The sequence below is a fragment of the Solanum dulcamara genome, chromosome 9 (assembly GCF_947179165.1).
Source record: "Solanum dulcamara chromosome 9, daSolDulc1.2, whole genome shotgun sequence".
Classification (NCBI taxonomy): domain Eukaryota; kingdom Viridiplantae; phylum Streptophyta; class Magnoliopsida; order Solanales; family Solanaceae; genus Solanum; species Solanum dulcamara.
Window position 1 is genome coordinate 6,436,260 of NC_077245.1, and position 24,991 is coordinate 6,461,250.

Consider the following 24,991-nt stretch of genomic DNA (forward strand, 5'->3'; position numbering starts at 1 on the left):
CCCCTTGAGTATCCACCTGATGAACTAACATTGAGAGAAGAAGGCTCTACAAAGTATTGATTAGTAGGCTTGAATTATTTTTGTTTTTTTTTCTGAACAAGGAGAGCAAAAGCCAGACTCATAGAGGGCAGTGGATTCATCAAGAGTATGCTTTCTCGAATAATGGTGTAGACTTCATTTAGCCCCATAAAAAATTGAATAAGCCTTTTGTCTTGTTCTGTTTTATGCATGGTGTCCTTAGCATCACATGTACAAACACAACTACAATGACTTTCCACACTCAAAGTAGTAAGTTTCTCCTAGAGTTTCTTTATTTGTGTATAGAAAGATGTAATATCTAGAGTTCCTTGACCGAGACATACAATTTAGCTCCATTTATTTGATCATAACGATCCTGTATCTCACTCCACAATTCCAATGAATCGAACACATATTCTACACTGTTTGCAATATCTTTGCTCAGAGAATTCAATATCCAAAAGGTTACCATATCATCACAACTTTTCCATTGTCTGCAATCAGGAGATGTTAAAGGGAGTACATACTCCATTGATAAAGCCCAATTTGTTCTTCACTGAGAGTGATTGTAGTACACCTTTCTTCCATGAACGAAATCCAACTCCATCGAATGGTATAGGAACCAACACTACACCTACGCTATCAGAAGGATGGATGTATAATGGATTTCCCACATCATAAGTTGTGGGAGTTGAATTAGATGCACCAACAGTTTGGGCTACAATTTCTACCACGGTGATAGTTCAACAGATGCAAGAATTGAATGTAATCAGAGAATTGAATTTAGACGAATCAGAGAATCACCAAGAAAAATGCAATGAAGAAGAAGAAAAAAGACTGAAGCAAATGAAATTGAGATGAAAGAAAGCCTTTAAGGCTCTGATACCATGTTAAACTCAACAATTTGAACTCGAATTAGAGCTCTCCAATCACCATTAATGGTGCTCAGTGCAAGAAGAACTGAAATAGAAACTAGGAGAAGAGGAAGAATACCTCAGATTTTCATATTATGACTTGATGATTAAGAAAATAATTACAAGCTACCTATTTATACAATTGGAAGGAAAAATATCCTAACCAACTCATGTGTACTGCATATATACAGCTGACATACAACTTGACACTGATAAAATAACTAACTACAACTAACTATAATCTCAATATTGTATTTCAAATTATTTTATTTTTGTTTAATTTGTTATTATCCAAACAGGTGCTAATAATTTGAAGTTGTGGACGTACCACCTATTAAAAAAATTAGTGATTCACATATTATCTAGATAAATAGTACAAGTTATTTTAATTAGCGATAGATTAACGATGAAATATTTAGCTCATCACAAATTAGAGCTGTAAAGCCTATAAGTTTGATTCTTGCTACATGATCGTTGTAGAATTTAAGTTTTATATATTAATAACGACAAAAATTTTGTACCATCTTGAAATGATACATAACCTTTTATATCAAATCCAATATGGTAATTTGCTGAATAAAGTGAGCACTTATTATAATTTAACCAGTTAAATTGCATTTGATAATATACAATATTTTAAAACTGCGAGTTTTACATTTGATAATATACCTTTGCCAGTGAAATATTCAAATTTTTCATGTGAAAGAAAAATGGTGAAGCAAGTAAAATATAAGAGAACTATAAAGTATAAATATTCCAACAAGTAGTATGAAATGATGTGTGTGTTGGACAGCCTATGTATGTTTGCCTTTATTATGACACAGTGCAAACTGCCAAAGCAAATCAAGTGATAAAGGCCGAAGTAAACATTGACGGTCGACTAAGACAGACAAATTCTCTAGGAAAATTATTTATTGACATAATACATAAACGTGCCAGTTAACTTGACATTAATTGATATTTATGTTCTTACTAAGTGTACGTATTTCACATGAATTGTCAAGTAAAATGCATGTGTCTACTTATTTAATTTTATACAAGTTTAAGTGTCTAACTACTTGTGTACATTCAAAATTAAAAGATATAAATATAAGCTAAAATCAAATTAAAAGACATATTTATATATTATATTTTATTTATTTCGTGATTAATCAATCTAGTGATTGTAAAAAAGAAAGAAATATTACACATTCCACTAATTAATTAATAATAATTCCCTAATTATAAAAAAGAAAAGCCTCAACATTATGACTCATGGACGGTTTGGCTCTATTCATTGTCATGTTCTACATCCAAATATAACAACAAACAATCAAAGTCACAATCAAGATAAAGAGAATAAAGAGTGTGTACTAAAGTTATATATGAAAGTATATCAATTTGGTAACATTTTGCGAATAAATTAATATAATTGGAGAATTTATTTAAATACCAAATGACTTATTAATCAACATGCATGGTAGCTAAGTTAGTAAGTTGTTAAACTTAAACCAACGGCTCATTAATAAATTAATTCTTCTGGAAGCCAATCGTTTTTTTTGTTATTTATAAATTGAGAAAATTCAAATGCTTCTGGAACCCTATAATTTGTCCTTGTTAAGAAAATTTTGAGCCAGCAAGCTGTAAACAACTTTCATATTCATTTTTCAAAAAGAACAGAAATATTATTGTCTTTATGTATTAGTAGATGAAAGGTGTAATTGTCACGATCCAATCCGCTGGGCCGTGCGGACGCCTATTCTAACATCTAGAGAGGAGAATCCTTACAAAAATACATTCGGAAGTTTGACAAAAAGCCAAAAAGAGTAGTGAAAATACCGTAAATAAAATTTTGACTCCAAGTTTGATTACAAGAAAAACACTTTAACACCCCAAGAATACTAGTCTAAACAGGTACAAGAGCTTCTAAAGATACAGAGTATAAACAAAAATATGACACAGCTCCCACCATAAGGAATGAAGAGTAGAAGTTGTTGGAGATTCATCTTCGTCTTCACCTATGAAACATTACTGACCCTGCAACCAGACTATGCCAAGTGGCATAGTAAGAATAGTATCAGTACAAGCAACACGTACTGGTAGACATCATCGGTCAACCCCATACCCACCACATAATATAAAGAAATCAACAAGAAGAAAGCATGCTCTTAAGGAAATACACCGCCAAACCTTTATTCACAACTCTTACCATTCACGATAACCTCATTAAATTCGTTCAAGCCTAACTCTCATATCTTCTAGTTGGTCCGCTGCCAACTCTAACACATATCAAGGCCTAGCCCTTCTATCACATGGAGAAGTTTTCAATTACGGGCCAGTACTAACTCCGTCTAACCCGTCTACTGTATTTAGTTTCACACCATTGCAAGCACTTAGGATAATTAACATCTCACTTGGAAGAGGAAAACATTTGGTGAACAAAAGCCCTTCCCATAACCATAATGGCCCGCCATAGCGGGACCTATCCTGCTCTGGCGGCCTCGCCACAGCGGGATTCCTCCCGCCCGGATGGCCTACCTAGAGACAAAAACTCCGAATAATCTCCCAATCCCCCTTTTAACTCATGTATCCACAAAACATCTACAATACCTGACTTTAAGTCATTAATCTCCCTTAACAGAGGCATTGACTGTTTCCCATTTATTTACCCACAACATCATACCTGCTATGCGGATGCATCTAGCACCCATAACATAATCCGAACAGGCACATACATGAACACATTATCATTTTACCATTTCAAGAGCAATAAACAGTTTCACAAGGTAAATCTCAGTTACAACAGTCAACATGGCAACACTTGGACCTTCGGTCCTTTCATATCAATTATTAAACAAGATAGACTTGCTCGATTATAACTGGGACAGTTTCTCTATCATCACCCACATAGTCCAGATCAAATCACAAATGATAGTCACACAATGGTTCTCTCATGCAACCCATACCCAAGCTATATATGCGTTGAAACATGATGTCTGATTTAATATATGTGTCAGAACGTGACACCCGATCATATATATGTATCAGAACGTGACACCAAATTCAATATACGTGTCAAAACCTGACACTCGATCCAATATATGTGTCGGAACATGACACCCGATTCAATATCATAATCCCAACCACAATCATAGTCCATAATGAATAATTTACTTACTTGTACAATCAAGTAATAGGTTCATTGCATGCAGTTGTTCATAATTAGTTATTTCATTGGTTTCGTTCTATCTTTCCCTTCATCTACAATACTTCATCAAGTCTTCTTTATTAAAGGCATCATTTTTAGTAGAGCAAGTTCAAGATTATAGATTTCACGATATTGAACTTGTAGACTGATCACAACCACATATCAACCCGTACCCAAGCTATATATGCGTTGAAACATGATGTCTGATTTAATATATGTGTCAGAATGTGACACCCGATCATATATATGTATCAGAACGTGACACCAAATTCAATATACGTGTCAGAACCTGACACTCGATCCAATATATGTGTCGGAACATGACACCCGATTCAATATCATAATCCCAACCACAATCACAGTCCATAATGAATAATTTACATACTTGTACAATCAAGTAATAAGTTCATTGCATGCAGTTGTTCATAATTAGTTATTTCATTGGTTTCGTTCTATCTTTCCCTTCATCTACAATACTTCATCAAGTCTTCTTTATTCAAGGCATCATTTTTAGTAGAGCAAGTTCAAGATTATAGATTTCACGATATTGAACTTGTAGACTGATCACAACCACATATCAATCACTTAACCACAATCATTAAAACCATGGTAAACATCACAACATTACTCGAATACTATTAGGAGTCTCTTTATAACATAGACTAAATCATAACCTATAGCCACATGTAATCAAATAGATTTATGGCAAGAGACTATCAAATAAGTTATTTTCATTCGTCCTTTATTTCATGATTCACATTACTCAGATATTTCACATAGAACTATCAATATGAACTTACATATGATGTATATGTCTCCTATATTGATATGGACCCCTCCCCCACTCGATTATCACAAGTCTTAGGATCTCACTCGAACTCGATAATTTTTTTCACCTTAATCTTTACAAAGACCATCAATCATATCAACAGGTAGTATTGCAGTTATCAAGAAAGAACTGGACTATCATCATAAGTCACAGGATAATCATACCCACATGGTACATTCCTACCCTAAACAACAAATACAATACATTAAGCCATCCAAACTCCATGCCCGAAGGCCTAGACATAAAATCTCCTATCAACTACAATATAGAATGCATGGGAATAAATCTACAACTAATCTATTAGAGAAACCTAGCCTACTTGGGCGCCAAGCAACTGTAGAGAGGCATTGTGTCTTTAATTCTAGCTTCCAGACAATGATATGGTGAAAGTGGGCATGAAATTCGCCGATTGAAACCTTTCATAATGTAACACCCCCTAAAAATATTGTATATGGTATTTCAATTCTCGACGAAAATGATACGGCTTCTGTATTTTGGGCATAACTTTTTATAGGATGGTCTAAATTAGGTGATTCAAATTTCTGAATAACTCCAACATCATTACTTACAACTTTTGTGCCGAAGATTCAATCATTTTTTTATGATTTATCTTGCACTAATACCATAGCTTAAGATTTGGAGGCTAAGTAGGTCAAATAAATTAATCTTTCCTAGATTTGGTGTTATGATGAAATAGAGTGTTTGTAGAAGAAAAATTATATCTCACTGTAGGATGATCTCATTCAGTTGATTCTTGAACGACATGAAACGAGACTTTTATATCTACAATTTATATGAGACACTAAATCCTAATTAGGAAGTTATCTTGTTCAAACGTAGCTTCGAAAAAGAGTTTTCCGCAACAAAAAAATCATCTCACCAACAATAGAAGATCTAGATTCATCTGAAATCACTCATGGCATCAATAGTCCTCCATTTGACATCACCCATGCCATCACAATTCTCCATTAAATTTTTAGATTTTTCTTTATAATTATTTTAATTATTGTTAGGTCCCCCCTTCACACCTATAAATACCCACCTTATTTCATTATTTTATTCATCAAGCTTTCTCAAGCAACTCTTCTCTCTATGCACTTCTTTACTCATTCTCAAAAATATAGTTTTAGTTCTTAGTAGTGTAGAAATACTGTTCTGCTGATTCATATACTTAGGATAGTACACAAAATACTCCGACGAGGAAAAAATGATAGGATTAAAGAGTGTTCATTAAGTCCTTTGATTCTGAGTAAAGTTTCAGATTCCAAGTATGTAAGGCTTCATGAGAGTATTCCTTCCACTCTCATGCCTAACGTATTTTGATTATATGATAAATTATATTTATTTACCCAATTCTTTTCAAACTTTACTCTAAGATATGTGGGTGTTTATCCATAGATTTTTTTTCACCCATGTAGTTCAAACTCTTTCAACTAAATCTCTTGATTTCAAGTAAGATTTTCTTATTGGTAATTCTTATTTCTACTTAATAGCATGAATTATGGTTAAACTAATAATTATTGGTCTATTTTGATGCAAAATGATTTCATATGTATGAATTGATGGTTGCAAGTAATTTCTCTATTTATCTCTTTAAAGGTTCTTGAAATTCATGGTGGATTATTTAAAGCATGATTTTTAATTAATGGATTTCAAAGTATTTATGCATAATTTCATCTACAAACATGTTTGAAAGTTGAAGTGATTTAAACCCACCTAGTTTTACTATATTTTCAATGAAGTTTGACTTAAAAGTTTTGACTCCAAATAAATATTTATGAAAGCAATGTCTATGATAAAAAGGGAGTCTTATAAAATAAAAGAATGATGAAATGCTATGAATGATGGATTCTTTATATAAGGACAATTCTTGCATATTTGAATCACTAAAGGTTTTAATGAGCTATTCCACCGAATGCGATGTTTTGAATTCTCAAGTTATATGCAATGACTATTTTGAAGTATTAAATTATTGTGTGATTGACTTAGAACCGAATGGGGCATTGAGGTGGGATTCGATAAGGAAATTCTAGTAGCAACCCCTTGTCTCATTAACTATGTGCCAACATAGGAGCCCTTGTAGGCTTAGGCTAATGGATTCATGAAAGCCCTTAAAGTTAAAGTTAAAGAATGAATATAAAGTTGACGGAGTTCTATCCTAGGCAAGTAGACTCTTCGGCCAACGTAGGGGGTTATGTTGGATCCATGTAATAGCTCACATGGTCTTAATGTCGGTTATAGTCAACTCCCCACAAACGAACGTTTCAAATGCTATTTACATGATTAATCATGCATGTATATATCCATATATGTATGATTTAAATGTTATCTACTTGATTTCTTATGCATACACTCATTTATGTACTTTACCTTATAAATGTTCTAAATGTTTTACTTTGAAATGCATGCCTACATACTTAGTACATTCAAAGTACTAACGCATACTCTTTTGCCTACATGATATCACCATGTAGGTACCGGTGTTCCTCCTCATTCTCTTCCACGTGGCTAGTTGAGATTTCGTTTGAAGACTACTTTTGGTGAGTTTCCATTATCCGAGAACAATACTCTTTTATCTTTCTAGCTTATGATATGTAGAGACCTTTAGACACTTACTATGGCATTTATTTCTATTATGATTGAGGGTGAGTTAGGGACTTGTCTTAACCCCATTAAATCTAAAAGCTAGAGGTATTGTTGGACATATGTGAGTTGAAAATTTACTATTATGATTTTCGCTTGTTTATTTATTGTCACTACCTATGAAAGGCTAAAAGAATGCTAAGAGACTTGTTTGAGGCACTTTCGGATTTCTCATTCGCCGTGTCACGTTTAAGCCCTAGGCTTGGGTCGTGATACCTGTGCTGAAATCTCCTTCTCCCTCCTTTCCCAAGCCTAGAACAACCTTCGAAGGGTTTCTGGGGTAACCCTCCCCTCTTTTTGGCACTTAGGGACAAGAGGAGAAAATAAGAATTCGCGACATTTAGTTCTACCCCGACCATCCCTCTTTGGCGGCTCACATCCCGCTAGAGTGGCGGCGCCATAGCAAAATATGTCCGCTCTTGCGGAATGATGCGAATCCAAATGGCAAAATTTTATGGTTATCCATCTCCCTTAGTAACGACAGTTCGGATCGTTATAACAGAAGAGCCAACAAAATAATTTGTTGTCCCATTACTCATATAGATCAAAGTCATATGAGCTCACAAAAATAACTTGAACCAGATGAAATTAAATGAACAAAATTTTGCTAAATATAGATATATAGAGAAAAAGGCCAGAAAACATAAAAGAGAGGGAACTACACATCAAACAACTTCCATCTACCCATCATAAAAACACAGGACAAATATTATTCCAGCCAAAACGTAACATCTACATATATAATTCATAAATAAATGATTTTGTAAGTATTATCCTCAATCGACTTGAATTTTCAAATGTAATATTGTAAAGTTTAAAGCGAATTGTCTTACTCCCATGCTTTTCGTTTTTTGCTTTGTGATTTTCTGAAAATAAATTAGAAGTGTTTAATTTTTTATACTAAGTTTGATATGAATAGTCAAATTTAAGATTACACAATATCACTAATAAAATTAATTTAACAAAATACATTTGTAATATATAATTCGAAAAGGAGAGAGAATACAAATAAATGAAGCCGCAGACGTTGACTTTTTGTAGGCTTGTACTAAAAACGTCGACTTCATTATCCGTCCGCCATCTATGCTTCAATTTTTTTCACAGTTTTTGGGAGATAATAATATAGCACTTTTTTAGTTCCTCAATTATATTTTTTAAAAAAATTATTTTACTGTTTGTGATATTGTGCCTAGCATATTTAATATTTAATTAATTGAATGAGTAATTTTGGTTGTTACTACAATATATTTAATGTGATTATAAGGTTCAAAAATAATATATTCGATGTAAATTATAGAGTTCAAAAATAGTAGAATGTACTATAACAAACTTTTATTTTGTGTGAAATAAATAAAAATGTTTCTAATAAACTTTCAACTAAAAAATAGGGTTTTAATTCAATGAAGTAACTAGAGTCTTAAAATAATCCCAAGTGTGATATTAACCACAGCATCGCAATAAACATGTATTTCATCTTTGTTTGTACCTCTTTGCATGTGAAAAATTTAGTGGCACTATCTCTATGGTGTTAAGTGTGAGGTGCTCACAAATTCAACGAGGCAATAAGATTGGAAAAAATGTTTCATTTCCTTATTCATAAAGCAAGTGATCATTGAAATAAAAGAAAACTATATGTATACTCCCTTCTTCTAATTTGTTCGATACAATTTGATTTGGTATAAATAAAAAATATATTATTTCTTTAGGACGCAAAAATAATAATAATAGTGCGAAGAATAATAGAGTAATATATCAAGTATCAATGTCGTAGCTCATATGGATTAGGACGGTTTGACTTCATGAATTATTATATGAGGAAATTTCACAAATAGCTACTATAAGGATCTTAATTATGCTCCTTATCTACATTTATCTAATTACGCTTCATAGTTATAGTTTCATTTGCTTTGAGTATTTTCTTTTGTATAATTCGCTGGCAATATACAAATAGTGTAAGTATAACAATTTCTACATTTATACATTTAGGAATTTTTCAAAACTTATACAAATCAAATGTATCAACATGATAACTATATACAAGTTAGGGTAAGCATATATAATTTTTTGATTTATACAATTAGGAAAATTCTGGATTTATATAATTAGAAACCGAATTATACAAATTATGGACGTTGACCACGTAATTATAATTGCAAGTTAGTGGCGAATGGTAATTTAATTAAACTGTAGCTATATATGAAACTAATTAACTAATATATATTTATTTATCTGCATAATTTTTTAAGCATATATATTTGTTTATGTATGTATGTATATCGACATGCCAATATAACAACAAACAAATTTATAATGAAGTTTCTCATTGCATATCCTTGGGGGAATATTTTGTTCCCTTTGGGCCGGGGTGGGCTCCTCCATTTGTTACACTTAAATTTGCTGTTATATTTCTAAAAAAAATAAAAAATACAGGTTTAGTTGATAAAATAATTTTTTTATAAAATAACTATTAAAAATAAAGAATATGACTTTTCTACTGAAAGTAAAAAAATAAATTTTATAAATAACATTTGCAAATTCATTGTCTCCTCTTTTGTCCTCACCCACAACACCCCTGACCCTTTGACCATCCTACCCCCAAACTCCACCCATCCATTTACATTGTAATTTTCTAGATTATACATAAAAAGTCTTAATTGAAATAAAAAAAATTGGCTTATTTATCAAATACTAAAAAATAAGGTTAAAAAAACATCCTATTTATTTTTCAAAAAATATGTTCTAGAAAAAATACTTTTCATGAAAAACATTTGTGTTCGTACGAAAACACACATTAAAACTATCATATTCAATTTGCATGCAATTAAATTAAGAGATAATTGTCGAAAATACATCTAAATAATTATTTTTTCGTGGGCTTCACCTCTTAACTATCAATTATTTTTTTCTACCTGATCTATTACAATTTAATAAAACTCATCTCAACTATCATGTATTTCATCTTTCTATTTGAATGGTGGTGATAATTCATGTAAAAAAAAAGTAATAATAGATAGTTAAGGCATATATACATAAATAGTGATTTCAAATAGGATAAGAAAACAATTGATAATTAAAATATAAAATTCACCAAAAAATAATAGTTCACATATATTTTTGACCGTTAACTTTTAAATAAATCTTAAAGTGTGATAAGGTAAAAATGATTGCAGACAATGCATGGGGTCAGGATTTTTGCCTTTTCATTTGTCTTTTTCAAGTGCATGTAAATATTATTCGAAATGACTAATGCATGGATCAGACTTGAGCGTTATTCACCTTATTTGAAAACGAACAAACAAACGAAAAAGACATCAAAGAAATTAAAGGGACTTTGTTGTTAGGTGAGTTGCAACTATTAAGACCAATGATAATAAGCATAATTTTTATTTTTTTGAAGATTTAGATTCTCAATTTAATGTGGTGAGACATAAATCAAGGACTCTATTGCCAGGGGAGATGAATTTATTGAGACCTTTAATACGCATAAAAAAATGTTTGTATTAAAGTTGAGAATCTCAACTTTACACCATACAAGGTGACTAGGTAATGAGTAAATATGTGTCAAACATGAATTTTGTGAAAAGGAAATTCAATTGAATATAATCCCATTCGTGAAAATTAATTCATTTTGTTCAAATAAGCTAAAAACTAATGTAGTCATAAAAGGAATTCAAATTTTACTTAAGATCACAAATTCAAGTCTTGAGTATATATAACGTTCTAGTATATATTTTTCGAATTCCCTTATATTAGTTTCTGATTGTGCTTTTGCATGTCTTCTTTCTTGCACACTATGACACAAACACAGAATATTATGTATTGTGCGCTTAACATAAAAATATTTAAGAAATATTTCTTTGATCGTTTCATCTCGCATCATTTAGAGTATCATGGTTATGTCTTATATTAAGTTTCTTACCTTTTCTTTTTCCAGCTATAAATATAAATTAATTTGTTTGTCCACTCAATAATCTCTCCCCCAAATTAAGTTTCCGCATGACCCATAACCTCTTACGTACTAATTTGGATTAAATGTGTGCCAACTCCGTTCAACCGAGTATTTATGGTCATCAAGTGATTCAAGTTCACTGACTTTTTCTTATATACATCTTCAAAACTACTAAAAAAAAATGGCTTGTAGACACATAAAAAGCACAAAGTCGGAGCCCGCACCATCATCATACTCATTTTGTCAAAAATCATATATTCTGATATTTGTTTTTGGGCTAAAACAACTCAATATACTCTTTTATAATATGATATTATTTGCTTTGTAAGTCCGAACTTGCATATTTTTTTCTCAAAAGCCTCGGACCACTAAGATTATCTATACATCTTATATTTTGTTCCATACTCAAACAAAAATTACAATATTGCAAATTTTCCTTTTAATTTTTTTTAAAAAGGGTCGTAAAAGATTTCTAATTAATGTTGTATCCATATTATAAAATGAAATACTATCATTTATATATTGAAGTTGCGCATCAACTTTTCTGTTTGCCAACCAGACAAGTTATAAATTTGGTTGGTGTATCAAACTTCCTGCCTTCCACTTATTTAATTAGAGGAATTAATTTAAATATGGAATAACTGAAAAAGAGACAATATATAGTAATAATTTCACAGTCATACAAAAAAAACAGCAATGTCCAGCATGTACTAATTAATATTTAAAACTTTCTATCACTAATTAAAACAGACAAAACAATTATTTTCATTCAATCTTCTCTTGCCTTTCAATTCCATAAACTGAAGTTTGCATTATTATTGAAAGAGAAATCACATCTACCCTATTTTTGGTCGGTCTGACAAATATGGAACCTAAGATGTCTATTTCATTAATATAATAATAAACTAATAATCAAGGCAATTTTTAGTATTATAGGTTCTAGTGTAATATTAATGGCAACTAGTTTTATTTATTTTGTCACAATCTAATGGAATAATTAAAGAAAAAGGGTAGTAATTGGCTTCTTACTATGACTTGATAAAAACAAAACAATTGAAAATAATCGAGTCCCCCCAATGCCCCCAACCAAGCTTTTCTCTCAAATAACGAAGTACATAATTATGAAGAAAAAAATAAACTTTTTTCATGTTTAATTGATTTATAAAGAATTGAAAATATTTTCTGAAAATGAGGAAAATGATTTGATGTGAAAATAGAAAAAACAAATCTGATCACAAGTGTCATTTCTTATTGTTTGTGTGACTCGTGTTCTCCCCAACCTCCGACGTACCAGCCCCACCTCACTAGCCCTCATCTCCACCACCCACGTCCCTATCTCCACACCACATATATTTAAATTATATTCACATACTTTATGATAATTTTTTTTTACTTACATAACACATAAAAAGTAATTAAATAACAAACCCACCCACTTTTGAGAAAAACATTTTCCTTCACACCAAACCCATCCTTCCTAATCAGCTTTGTCTCGGATTCCTTTTGGGATCCTCTGCATATTTGGTCCCTCTGTTATTTGATGAATTCTACTTTTGGTCCTTATAATTTTTAGCTAAGCATATTTAACCTTTACTCAAACTTTAAGTTCCTTTAAATAGGAAAGGCATGATATTAGACTACTTTAACAATTATATTTTTACTCTTAAATATGGAGTAACGTCTAAAATGTAACACAATACCTCTATAATTAAATGGCTTTACACTTAATAATTTGTAGCAATTAATTAAATATTAAGTTAAATATGTTTAACCAAAATTGCGGGGGGAGGGGTGTCATGTGTGTCGAAGTGATAAGCATTATCACACTCTACCCACATTTCTTGCGATCAGGGAAGGAAATAAAAAATAATTGTGAAACAGAAAATTGAAAATATCAAAGAGATTTTTAGTAGCTTAATTGGTTGGTTGGTTATGAATTTTTATTTGTTGGTGATAATTCGATTTACCATGTTTTAATTCCCTTCCCATTTTTTCTTCCCCTGGCCTCAATGTTTTTTAAAAAAATAATAATAATTCAACCATAGTTCTGTCTTATAACTGGCTTCAACTTGTTACTTTTTCCCCCCCTTGTATATGGAGCCCTTTATACTAACTTTTTTTTTCCAGTCAAATTTACTGTTCATAAAATATAGACAGTTCCTGTGTTGTTGAATGTTGAATAGCATGGCAATTATTTGCACTTATCAACAAGCCATTATTAATTGAGCTTCTGGAATATGAAATATTTTTCCTATATATCTTTATAGATGAAACGAATTTAGTCAAAAAGAGTAGCATTTAGTGCCAAGAAATCATCAAAGGGCCACCATACAATATTGCTATCTGCACCAAAATTTATTTTATTTCACCTACTTTCATTTATTGACAAAGTCAACAACATGGCTTATTCGCTAGCGTTTGACTATAAATTTTTAAATATTTTTGATAAATTATTTTTGGATGAAGTTTTCCTTTTCCTTTTAAATTTGATTTTGATATGTTTTATTGAGAATTTTTCAAAAATAATTTATTTAACCTCATAAGATAGGAATAAGATCTATAACGTACTCATCATCTTTTCCAAACTCCACTTATAAAACTAAAATTATATTAAATATATTTTTATTTATTTGTATAGAGATATATGGATTACAAGTGAGAAAATAGACATAAATAAATTAGAAAAAAACGAGAAAAGCTAATCTAGAATAACAGAGTAGAAGAAGAAGAGAAACATGTACAAATATAGCCTTTGTTTCTTTTTAGTTGTTATATATATTAAAAATATTTATTTTAAAATAGTTGTGAATTTAAATAATTAAGAGAATTTATTTTTTTCAATTTTGTTCTTAGCATTAATTATTCTAGAATTAAGCGGCATGTAAATAAATAAAAATTACAAAATTGAGAAGAAATATATTAGTCAAACTGCATTTTTGATTAATTTTTTCTTAATAATTACGCAAAATCTTATCCTAACAACTAAAAAGGAACGAAGAAAATACTATATAAAATCATTCAATAAGACTTTGACGAATAAAATACCAAAAACTAACACAATGGAGTTGTAATTTTTTTTTGAAACTCTTATTCAACCAATGTGAGACAACTAACAAATGATAGGTTTTTTTTACCTCTTTAACTGCTTCTTCATCCCCCGATTCATTTTGCTTTTGTCTATTATTTTAAAAATAGATATTTTTTTAATATATTAAAAAAAAAAAATTATTTTTTTCTACTTTTCATAATCATTTCTCCTAATTTAAGAATATACAGTAATTAATATGAATATTGTAGTAAACTACATATATGAATTATTATTTTTAAGGGGCGTGCAAAATTTAAAATTGACAAATAAAAATAATAGAAAGAGTAATAAAACTGTTCTATTTATTTTAATTAATATTAGTATTTGCACAGGCTACATCAATATGTAATAAGTAAGAGCGTGCGAAAATCGAATCGATCAATAAATTGAATCAAAAAAATACTATTAATTTATTGTTATTGGGTTATTGGTTTAACAAATTTTTAATGGTTGTATAAAAAAAATTCTCAATTTATCGGTTTCGGTTTTGGTTTTTAATATTAGGTTATTGGTAAACTGATAACTCATTAAGATTGTAGTAATTTACTATTTTAATCCTACATAAATATTTATTATTAATATCAGTACCTTACTGATTACTATCTTTGACCTTTAGCTTTCAATATTCACATTATTGTCATAATTCTTTTATTTGTGTTGCACTTGTATAAAAAAAATCATGTTAGTTACTATTGTTTCTATTTTATAAGCAATATGTAAAGTTACATTAAATTGTTGGAAAAGTCATATATTTATTTTATGAGTATTTTTTATTGGTTAAACAAAAAATCGAATCATTAAAGATAAATCAAAACTGATAAAAAATATTTTATTAATTTAACATATTTAAAAATCGAAAATCAATAAATCGAATTAATTACCGAGTAATATTACATGGTAGCATATCACAATTTACGAAATGGCCAGAGTGGATGTGGATTATTCCCATATGTAGTGATGTAGATATCAGTTTTTATTTTTAATATTCCACTAAAAAGGGTAACTGACTGCTGATGATCCAATTACTTTCTAGACTCTACACTTGACAAAAAGGTAATAATCCACCATATAAATGTTGCTTAAAAGTCGAACATAAAATGGTAATTTCATTAAACAATTAAAAACCTAACTCTTTTTAAATGGACCACAAAGCCATAAATTATCTTACGAAATGGATAAAATTGTGGGTACCAAGAAATCTTGAATAATTAACTTTTAAGCAACTAAAATAAGCAAAATGATAGAAGGACACAATGGAACAAACAACTATTCTGTTTGAAAATAAGTTCAAGTGTCAGAAGACTCAAGCACTAGAGAGCCCAATGGCTTGGACCATGAAACATGAGTGTTTGACTGGTTCACTTTGTCCAATTTGTAAATTACTCCAATCAAAATAATCATAACCATCTAAAGAATGTGGCATAATGTTTGAATAGACAAATCTACATCACAATTTTTGTTACCTAAAATACATAGAATATTTCGTACACCAAATTATTCTCTTTTTATATTACACAACAGTTTAATTTAAAAACAGCCTTACTTTAGACCATCAAATATGAGAAATATCATTTGATTCGTCTATCGTGGTCATTCATTAACATATTTCTAGCTTAGTGGAGAGTAATGGATAGGAATGTAAACATCTCCCTTTTCTAGTTCCTTATAGTTGGTGTGACTGGGAGATTTTGTAGGGTCCCCTTTGCTTTAGTTGCTTCATTCATTTTGTCAATAATTGTATAGAGTGGGACAATATATAAATGTGGAGAAAATTGCAGATTTTCTTTATTTTATTTTATGCGTTGTCTTCATGCGAATGACTGTAACACTCCGAATTTTTTTAGTTAAGACCGAGTCATCCTTCATATGTATATGGGTTGTGCCGAATGATTCATAATTGTGTGCATGTGTGAAGGTTTATTCTTTAGTGTGAGAATATATTTGAAAATGAATTAAGGTCATAAGGATCCTCTAGCACAAAGTCGAGTTGAAAGCCTCTTTACCAATTGTGTTTCAGTAAAAGATTTTATTTGGGTCAACTTCAAACGATCATATATTCTAGAAAATAAATAAATAGGTGTCCCATGACCTATCAAATCAAAGGTCTTTGAATCATATTTCCAACGCTACCAAGTTTGCCTCATTTCGAGTTAGGAGTAAAAAGTTATGACCGTTTTACTAGAGACTGCCAGAACACAAAAGAGTTACAACTCAACTCTACGACCCATACAGTTTTGTACGAGTCGTGGGAGTCAAATCCTTAGAAAAGTCCTGCATGTCCTCCAGGTCTATTTTGGACCTTTCCCAATCTTTTTAGTCCTATTCTAAGTCATTTTTGAGTATTTTTACTGAGTATATCATCCAACTAACCAGTTTTTCTCTCATAATCATCAATCTAAATCATATAGTCTCAAGAAACTCTCTCGAAACTAACCTAGGGTTCCTCTTCTTTATCAAGAACCCTAAGATTTTCAAGTTAAAAATTTCAAGATACGAAGAGAAATTTTTCATACAAAGTTTTCCCAAGTTCTTCCACTCTAAGTACTCCATAAAAGAGTTTATTTTCTCGAGATCAATCACCAAGATTTCAAGACCAAAGGTTTCCTCCAAAAAAGCTAGTATTTTTCGAGTTTCGATTCTAATATCAATCTTCCAGATATGTAATCCTAATCATAGCGTTGGATTGAGTTCGTCCACGCGCCCTCTATCTAAATTCTATCGTTAAATAATTGAGTTGAGTTTTAACCCTAGTTTTTGAGTTCTTGAATCAATTATAATCCCCATTGAGTTTTGCATATAAATTTCATTGTGCTCTTGTATATACTACAATATTTCTTAATGAGTTTCTTGAATTGAGTCTTGTTGAGAGTATGGATTCGTGTTTATATTCACATGAACCCTAATTGAGATTTCATTTATATTTTATGCATTAATGGAGTTTTTTTTTAGAATGATTTGTAAACGGTTTGCATTAATTATTTTATTTTGAGTTTCAAGAATAACTATTTTCATCTTTGATTGAGAAAGAGTTTGAGCATGAGTTGAGTTTGAGAAGTCTCTTAATTATTATTTTGAGCATGAATTTAAAAAATTCGTTAATTATTATCTTGAGTATGGGTATTTTTAAATATAAACAAGTTGAACATTATTATATTAAAACATCTATTTTGAGATTGAATTGAGAAGTTAAATTATATTTTTATTGTAAATGCATTCACTGAGTTGAGATTATGCCTATTTTAAAGAGAAGAGATGAGTTGAGATGATTTGAGTTTTGAGCTAAGTCCAAAAAAAGGACTAAATGATGTATTGTGAGTATTTTCTCAGTTGACGTATATGAGCATAATACAATATTTTGGGAGTAGTATTGAGCATCAATATAGGGTGAGCCCATAAACTACGTAGCCAGCGTAGGATGAAGGCTACGCCTTCTAAGTCCCAAAACGATGGACTTTGTGTAAATTTTGGATCTATTGAGTTTGCGTCCCTTACCCTGTCAAAGTAACGGGCGGCTGTGACAACGGCGGCAGTTCATTGTATCATCACTAGCTCATAAGTGATGGTTGTCGGTTAGAGAAACTCTCCAGAAGTAAAATATTATATTTTTATATACTGAGTTACATTTACTTATTCATATCTTTTAAAGCATTCTTTTACACATATTGCATGCTTTATTGAGCTGGGCTATTTTTAGAGTTAAGTCCTATGAGTTAAGTTGAGTATCTTTGAGTAAGGCTCATAACTATACCTAATCTATGGGGAAAAAACTTATAAATACCCTTCTTCGATCTTTGGTTTTAAAAATGTAAAAATTTTAAGAATCACATAGAAGGAGCTAATTACTATTTGTGCCTACCCTTTTTTAATATTACATAAATCCCTTCAAAAATAGTTCATTCAGGATACATTAATTCGAATACATTAATTAATAAATTAGTTGAGCTAAAAAGGAATTATGTATCCAGATACATCCTGTGGTATCCGGATACATTAATTAATAAATTAGTTGAGCTAAAAAGGAATTATGTATCCAGATACATCCTGTGGTATCCGGATACATTAATTAACAAATCAGTAGAGCAAAAAAAGAAAAAGAGAGTAGCAATTATTCGGATACATTAATTCGAAAAATAGTCCATCCGAATACATTCTGTGGTATCCGGATACATTAATTAACAAATCAGTTGAGCTAAAAAAGAAAAAGAGAGTAGCAATTATGTATCCGAAAAAATGAATTTTGGATGTAAAATAAGGGTTTTTTGAAACGTTTTGAAATGGTAAGAAATATTTGAAGATAAAATAAATAAAATAGTGTATATAGGTAATTTTTCCTTTAAAGATACCCTTAAGATTCATTTTTGGGCTCAAACAAAACCTTCAAACTAATAGATATATTCAGATTAAATTTAAATCTTTAAAAAAAGCCACATGTCATTTTCTAATTGGTGTTCCCTTTTTAATTTAAAATAATTTCATTTCGCAGAACACCTGTAAATCCTTCTTCTACTGTCAAGGTAAGTTCCTTCTTCCTCTTCTTTTTAAATCATTTAACTTTGTCGGAAGAAAAAGTATTTTTCTTACGATATTGACCACAATTTGCGTAGTTTGGCCCACTGCTGATGAAATTCAATTGAGCCTTCTTAGATATAGTTTATTAATTACATTTTATAATTATAGTTTTATTTGTTATACTAATTTTCGTTTGTATATCTCGCTCGAATTTAATAAGTTATACAAATTGGTCTTCAATTTAATTAATTAAAATAGGCAATAATTTCAGCTATTAAAACAGAAAACAATCCCTCAAATCACGCTTATTGTATCTGATTATAATTTCTTACCATATATGATTTGTATTTGCATAGATTGATGATTTGAATTTTTGATTACTGTAATTGCTGAATATTTATTGATTGATTACATAATTTGTATATGTATCAAGAAACTCTTTTGATTTGTATTTGTATTATATCAATTGACTACTGGAGTTAATGGATATATATAGATTGATTATATAATTTGTATATGTATTGTAGACTCGTTTGCTTTGTATTTGTATAAATTGACTACTGGGAGTTATGATGATATGTATGGTTGATACATAATTTGTGGATATGTATCGATTGAATACATAATTTGTGTATGTATTTCAGAATTTGTATATATGAAGACCAATTATACATTTTTTGATGTTTTTTTTTCTTCTTATTGAATTGTGTACAGCAATGTCTATTGTAGCCATTTGACGGTACATTCAACTCCATAAATAAAACATCATTAACATGCATAGTTATATCAATTATTCAACAATAGGAGTTGCTATACAAATAATTGTATATGTGTACAGTGGATTGAAATATACAAACAGATAAACTATACAAATACTAAAATTATACAAATAATTCTAGAGTGTAGAATTGCTGGTAATATATAAATATAAACCTTAAAAATTCACATGTGGTTAAAAAATTATGTAAATATACAAATCAAACTGTATACAATTACATTCACAAAACAAATTCAAAGAGTCATATACAATAAAATATCGAATTTATTTATACAAATACATATCAAAAAAAAATATACAAAATTAAAATTTACAAATACCTCAAATTTATAGATCTATATTCTTTATTAGATCTAATTTCTTCAATAGCTCTAAATTTAGCAAGAAATCTTGCAATTTTTTTCGAATCTTGAGTTATACTCACAAAAAATATGGTAGATTTGATTTTACTGGAAGATTGAAGATGATGGATGAAAATTTATGAATGAATGAACAAAACTATAAACATAAACAAATGAAAATAAAAGATAAAAATAAATTGAAAACAGATGAATGTTAATTGAAATTGAGGAAATACAATTTGTAGCAAGTGAAATTCCGTGTGTACTCTGCTTTTCGTTTGTGCTTCAATGCCTAATGCTTTCTCTCTATTTGCACTTTTTCTGCCAAATCAATAGTAGTTGCTACTGACTAATAAATGGGTTGATGAGCCCTCTTTAATTAAAAAAATAAAATATTTGCTAGTGACTACTGCCTTTTCAAAGTGGGAGAGAATAGCTTTATGAACATGGCAAGAGAGTCACAAAATCTTTGAAATTTCAAATTTGATTAGGATTGAGTGAATTAAGGAGATAAATTAGTGAATTGTTTAAGATAAGAGAGAGAATATTTTGTATAATAAAGGGGGAAAAGGGCAATAGATGGGCAGTTTAGGCCTGATATACTAATCAAAATGTGAGTCCCTAACAACTAGAATTAAACTGTAGTGGCGAGTGGTAATTTGTTTACATGATAGCTATGATAAGTAATTAAGTAGTATATATTTACTTAGTCGCGTATTTTTCCCATTGTTTAATCGGAAAAGGGCCAAAATTATCCCTAAACTTTGAAAAATAGTTTATTTATGCCCTTCGTTCTACTTTAGGCCAATTATATCCCTACCGTTATACTTTGGGCCAAATATGCCCTTGAGTATAACAGAATGTCACGTGTCAGTTTCTCAGTGGTCAACTTATTTCCCCTTTTAAATATGTTTTTTTAATTTTTTTTAAATCTGTTTTTAAAACCATTTTTTAAAAATATTTTTTTAAAAAAAAATCTATTTCGTTTTTTTATCTATTTTTAAATCTGCTTTTTAATTTATTTTTTAAAAATCTGTTTTTTTATGTATTTTTTACAATATGTTTATTTTATTTTATTTTTTACAATAAGTTTTTTTTTCCGGTTTGGTTCGGTTTATCGGTTTGGTGCGGTTTATCGGTTTGCCCTGTACAGCCCTAATAGCTATGATAAGTAATTAAGTAGTATATATTTATTTAGTCGCGTATTTTTCCCATTGTTTAATTGCTTAGTTGGCCGAGAGGCCTTTCTTGTAATGGACTAATAGTCCATTGGCCCATTACGTAAAGGAAATAGCTGGATTGGGCTCCATTTGGGCTACGAACTCTTTGTTGGGTTGGGTGGGCCTAGTAATGCACAAATAACAACAGCTATTTAATGAAAAGTCAAAATTAGAAAGTATTTAATATTTAACTGCTTCATAATCAAATTAAAACCTATTGACTGAAGTTGAAAATTGCGGTTCGAACTTCATAATATCTTTTAAGTACATGTTTTAATACACTTGGACGAATAATTTTTTTAAAAAAATATGTGGTTTTTTATTATCACTAATGTAATGACGACCACGCTAGACACCAAAGTAATGACTTTGCTAAAGCAAAGAGGTTTCACATTAAATCCCCTACGTTTGCCAATTTAATTGTTTAACATATTAAACGATGTTTTCTACCGAAGATTGCCTTATATTTTCAAATTGGTCACTTGTGACAAAAGTTAGCTTTTATGTTTTACGCCAAATATCCTCTTGAATTATCTTTTTTATATTTATAATCAGAGATAAGAAACTGCAATACTACATATTAAATGATACTCCTAGTAAATTGTATAATATTAATTGGAAAATCAAACGATATTTTGAAGTATTTTGTATACGTTTACTAGTTTAAGATATTAAAAATAAAATTTCATTTTTATTTATCTAAATATACTTATTAAAATATTAATTTATTATATTTTAAAAAAATATATAATAGAATTATTATTTTATTTATTATATTTTAAAAGACGTGTCAAGTCAATACTAATTTTCCCCATAAGATTCTAGAACTAAGTAATAAACCCAGTCAAAAAGAAAGAAAGAAAAAAAAGGCATATATTTTGTTTAATGGATAAAATCTTCATTTACTTTTAGCGCTCTGAATATCCATTTGTAAGCCCAACTTTCTGGCCTGAAGATGAAATTGAGCCACCGCCGCCAACAATTTGACTGCCTGTTTATGCCGGAGAATATCTAGAATCTTCCTGACCGTCGATCCTCTTAAATGCTCTGCTGTTTCAATCATTAACATCATCGACTGTTTCAGCTCATCAATTACACTTTCCAAATCCGACGCCACTCCGTCGATCACCGTTCCCCCTCTTTTCATCAGCTCAAATATCGGCGGCGCCGCCACTCTTTCTTGAACCTTCGCTAGCCCTTTCTCAATTACCTGTTTCAAATTTATATAATAATTAAAAATATGTTTTCATAGTAAAGTTAGATTTTGAACCTAAATTAGTCCAAATAAATAAATAAATTATCTATACCTTATAAGAGGAACATATCTCATTAACCGCATTTTTTAAAACCCACGCAAGGGCGGAGCCACTGTTCAAAAGGATTGTCCCCTAACTTCCGCAAAAAATTATATTATTTAAATAAAAATAATTTTTTATATATAAATAATAATTGTCGGACTTTAATACATTCATGCATTTATATTTTTAAATTTTGAACTTCTAAATCAAAATTCTAGCTTCGTTACTACACCCACATCACCTGTAAAATTGGTTTTTGAAGCCTAGCTCTGGCTCAAGAGAAAAGAATTATTCAAATTTCATAAAGAATTATCATAACCATGAATGTAGATTTTTTCCATTTTTTACAAATCTTTTTAAACGAAGCGGCAATGTTAATATGAAATTCGTGTCGAAAAATATCATATTAGTGTAAATCCCACATTCACAACTATAAATAAAGAAAAAAATTATTTAATTTTACTTGATAATTAAAAGAAAAATAAACTGTTAGGGGCATCAATTTATTAAATTTATTTAATTCAATCTATTTTCAATTCAAACAAATCTCTCGACAGGATAGTGATTTACTGATTTATTAAATCAATTTATTTTAATTAATCCAATTTCTCCATAAAAACAAAAAAAAATATTAGTGTACCAGCTCAAAAAAAAATAGGCTTGCAAGTCGAAGAAGTTTCAAGAATCATATAATTAAAAAAAATACCTATTAGAAATTAAATATTAATGTGTATAACAGCTCAAACAAAAAATAAAACAGGCTTGCTAATCGAAGAAGTTCCCAGAAACATGTAATTATAAAATAAATAATTCCAAAGTACTTGGAAATGAAATATAGTGTATAGCAGCTCAACCCCCCTCGAAGAAGTTACAAAAAATCATATTAAAAAACTTGGTAACTAAATATTAAAAGAAAAATATTGAAATTAACACTTTTAAATTCACTCAATATGAACCACGAGGGCGTAGTAAAATAAAAATTTGAGATTAAAACTTTTTTAAATTTTTGATAATAAATTTGGTCAGAGAAGTTCTACATTTTAATTTAAAATATTTTTTAAAAAATCAACATTTACCTTTTCATCTCTTTTTGTGTCTGCTTTTAGCTTCTTCAACTTTTCCCCTTGCTCTTTTGTCAATTCTGTTCCTATTGAGTAATTAATAGTTGGGAAGAGTGTAGAAGGTTTAAAACCAGCCATCCATAGAAATGTCTTTTCTAAAGAAGTGTACCATGGTGGTGATACTAGAAGAAATACATCTCTATTTGTTGACATAAATAATTCTCTATAGTAATCTTGGTAATGATCCAAGACTTGTATCACCAATTCACCACTATTTTCTTCTTCATCAGACCCTGAAATTGCATTTAATTTTTCAAGAAAATTTTGGAGTTGGATAACCCAATTCTCATAATAGAGATTAATTTTGGAGGGGCTTTGTGAAGTGGAAGTTGATGCCATGTTTGAATTTCTGGAGGGTGGTATAGCAACCTTAGACTGTGGAAGAAAAAATGTTTGGCTCTATACTATATATATATATATATTCTTTTGCATCGATTTTTAATTTGATCGGTTTAGTTTTTTATTTATTTATTTTTGTCTTAGTTGTTAAGATTTTTGTTGTCAAAATGTCCAAAGTCTTTATGTGTTTGAGGATGTTTAATTGCTCATGGCGGTTTGCTTTTATTATTATTATTATTGTTTTTGAAGTTTCTATGAAAGTAATTATTTAAATGAAAGTATTAATGTATGCGTGGGAGTTTCCTTGTGGGGCACAACACATCTTGGAGGCGCTAATAAATTCTTAATACTACCTTTTGGGTACGTTTAAAACAAGGATTTCATTTTTCAACCACCGACGGATCTACTCATTTCGTGACTCATCAAACTCATCGAGTTAACGTTAACGGGAAATTGCAGTTCACCCAAAATTGGAGTGTTGGTGCGTGCACTTTCGGTTCGTTGAGTTGAAATTTATGCTCTTTAGGTATCAAACTCGATAATTGGTTATTAGTATGATATTTAATATTAATAAAAATATATAACATGTGACATTATATATTATGATACATTTGGTCGATATTATATTTGTGTTTCTTTACTCTCATCAATGTTGGTAGAATGTGGTCATTAGTTATTAATAACTTTTGTAATTACCAACTCTTCATTTCACCATTATTCTTCCTCTTTATTCTTGTAACTTATGTAACCTTTGGCT

General features: G+C 29.9%; 1 protein-coding gene across 2 annotated transcripts; it reads right to left on the reverse strand.

The window, feature by feature from the left end:
- Nucleotides 1–22,251: 22,251 nt before the first annotated feature.
- Nucleotides 22,252–24,308, reverse strand: LOC129903459 (protein RESPONSE TO ABA AND SALT 1). Of its 2 annotated transcripts, none has more exons than XM_055979018.1 (2): nucleotides 23,851–24,308; nucleotides 22,252–22,686 (listed from the first exon to the last, which is right to left on the reverse strand). In XM_055979018.1, the coding sequence occupies exons 1-2, from the start codon at nucleotides 24,232–24,234 to the stop codon at nucleotides 22,375–22,377; spliced, it is 696 nt and encodes a 231-aa protein (XP_055834993.1). In that variant the 5' UTR covers nucleotides 24,235–24,308; the 3' UTR covers nucleotides 22,252–22,374. The 2 variants fall into 2 exon arrangements, 1 of the variants encoding a protein (XP_055834993.1); XR_008770280.1 differs by lacking the exon at nucleotides 23,851–24,308 and adding an exon at nucleotides 22,784–22,864 and having other exon boundaries at nucleotides 22,601–22,686.
- Nucleotides 24,309–24,991: the final 683 nt, after the last annotated feature.

Excerpts from the sequence above, each read along its gene's own strand:
- LOC129903459 (XM_055979018.1), bottom strand. The coding sequence starts at position 24,234 with ATGGCATCAACTTCCACTTCACAAAGCCCCTCCAAAATTAATCTCTAT. Across the intron at positions 22,687-23,850 it reads ACACAAAAAGAGATGAAAAG|GTAATTGAGAAAGGGCTAGC; the intron begins GTAAATGTTGAT and ends AATTTGAAACAG.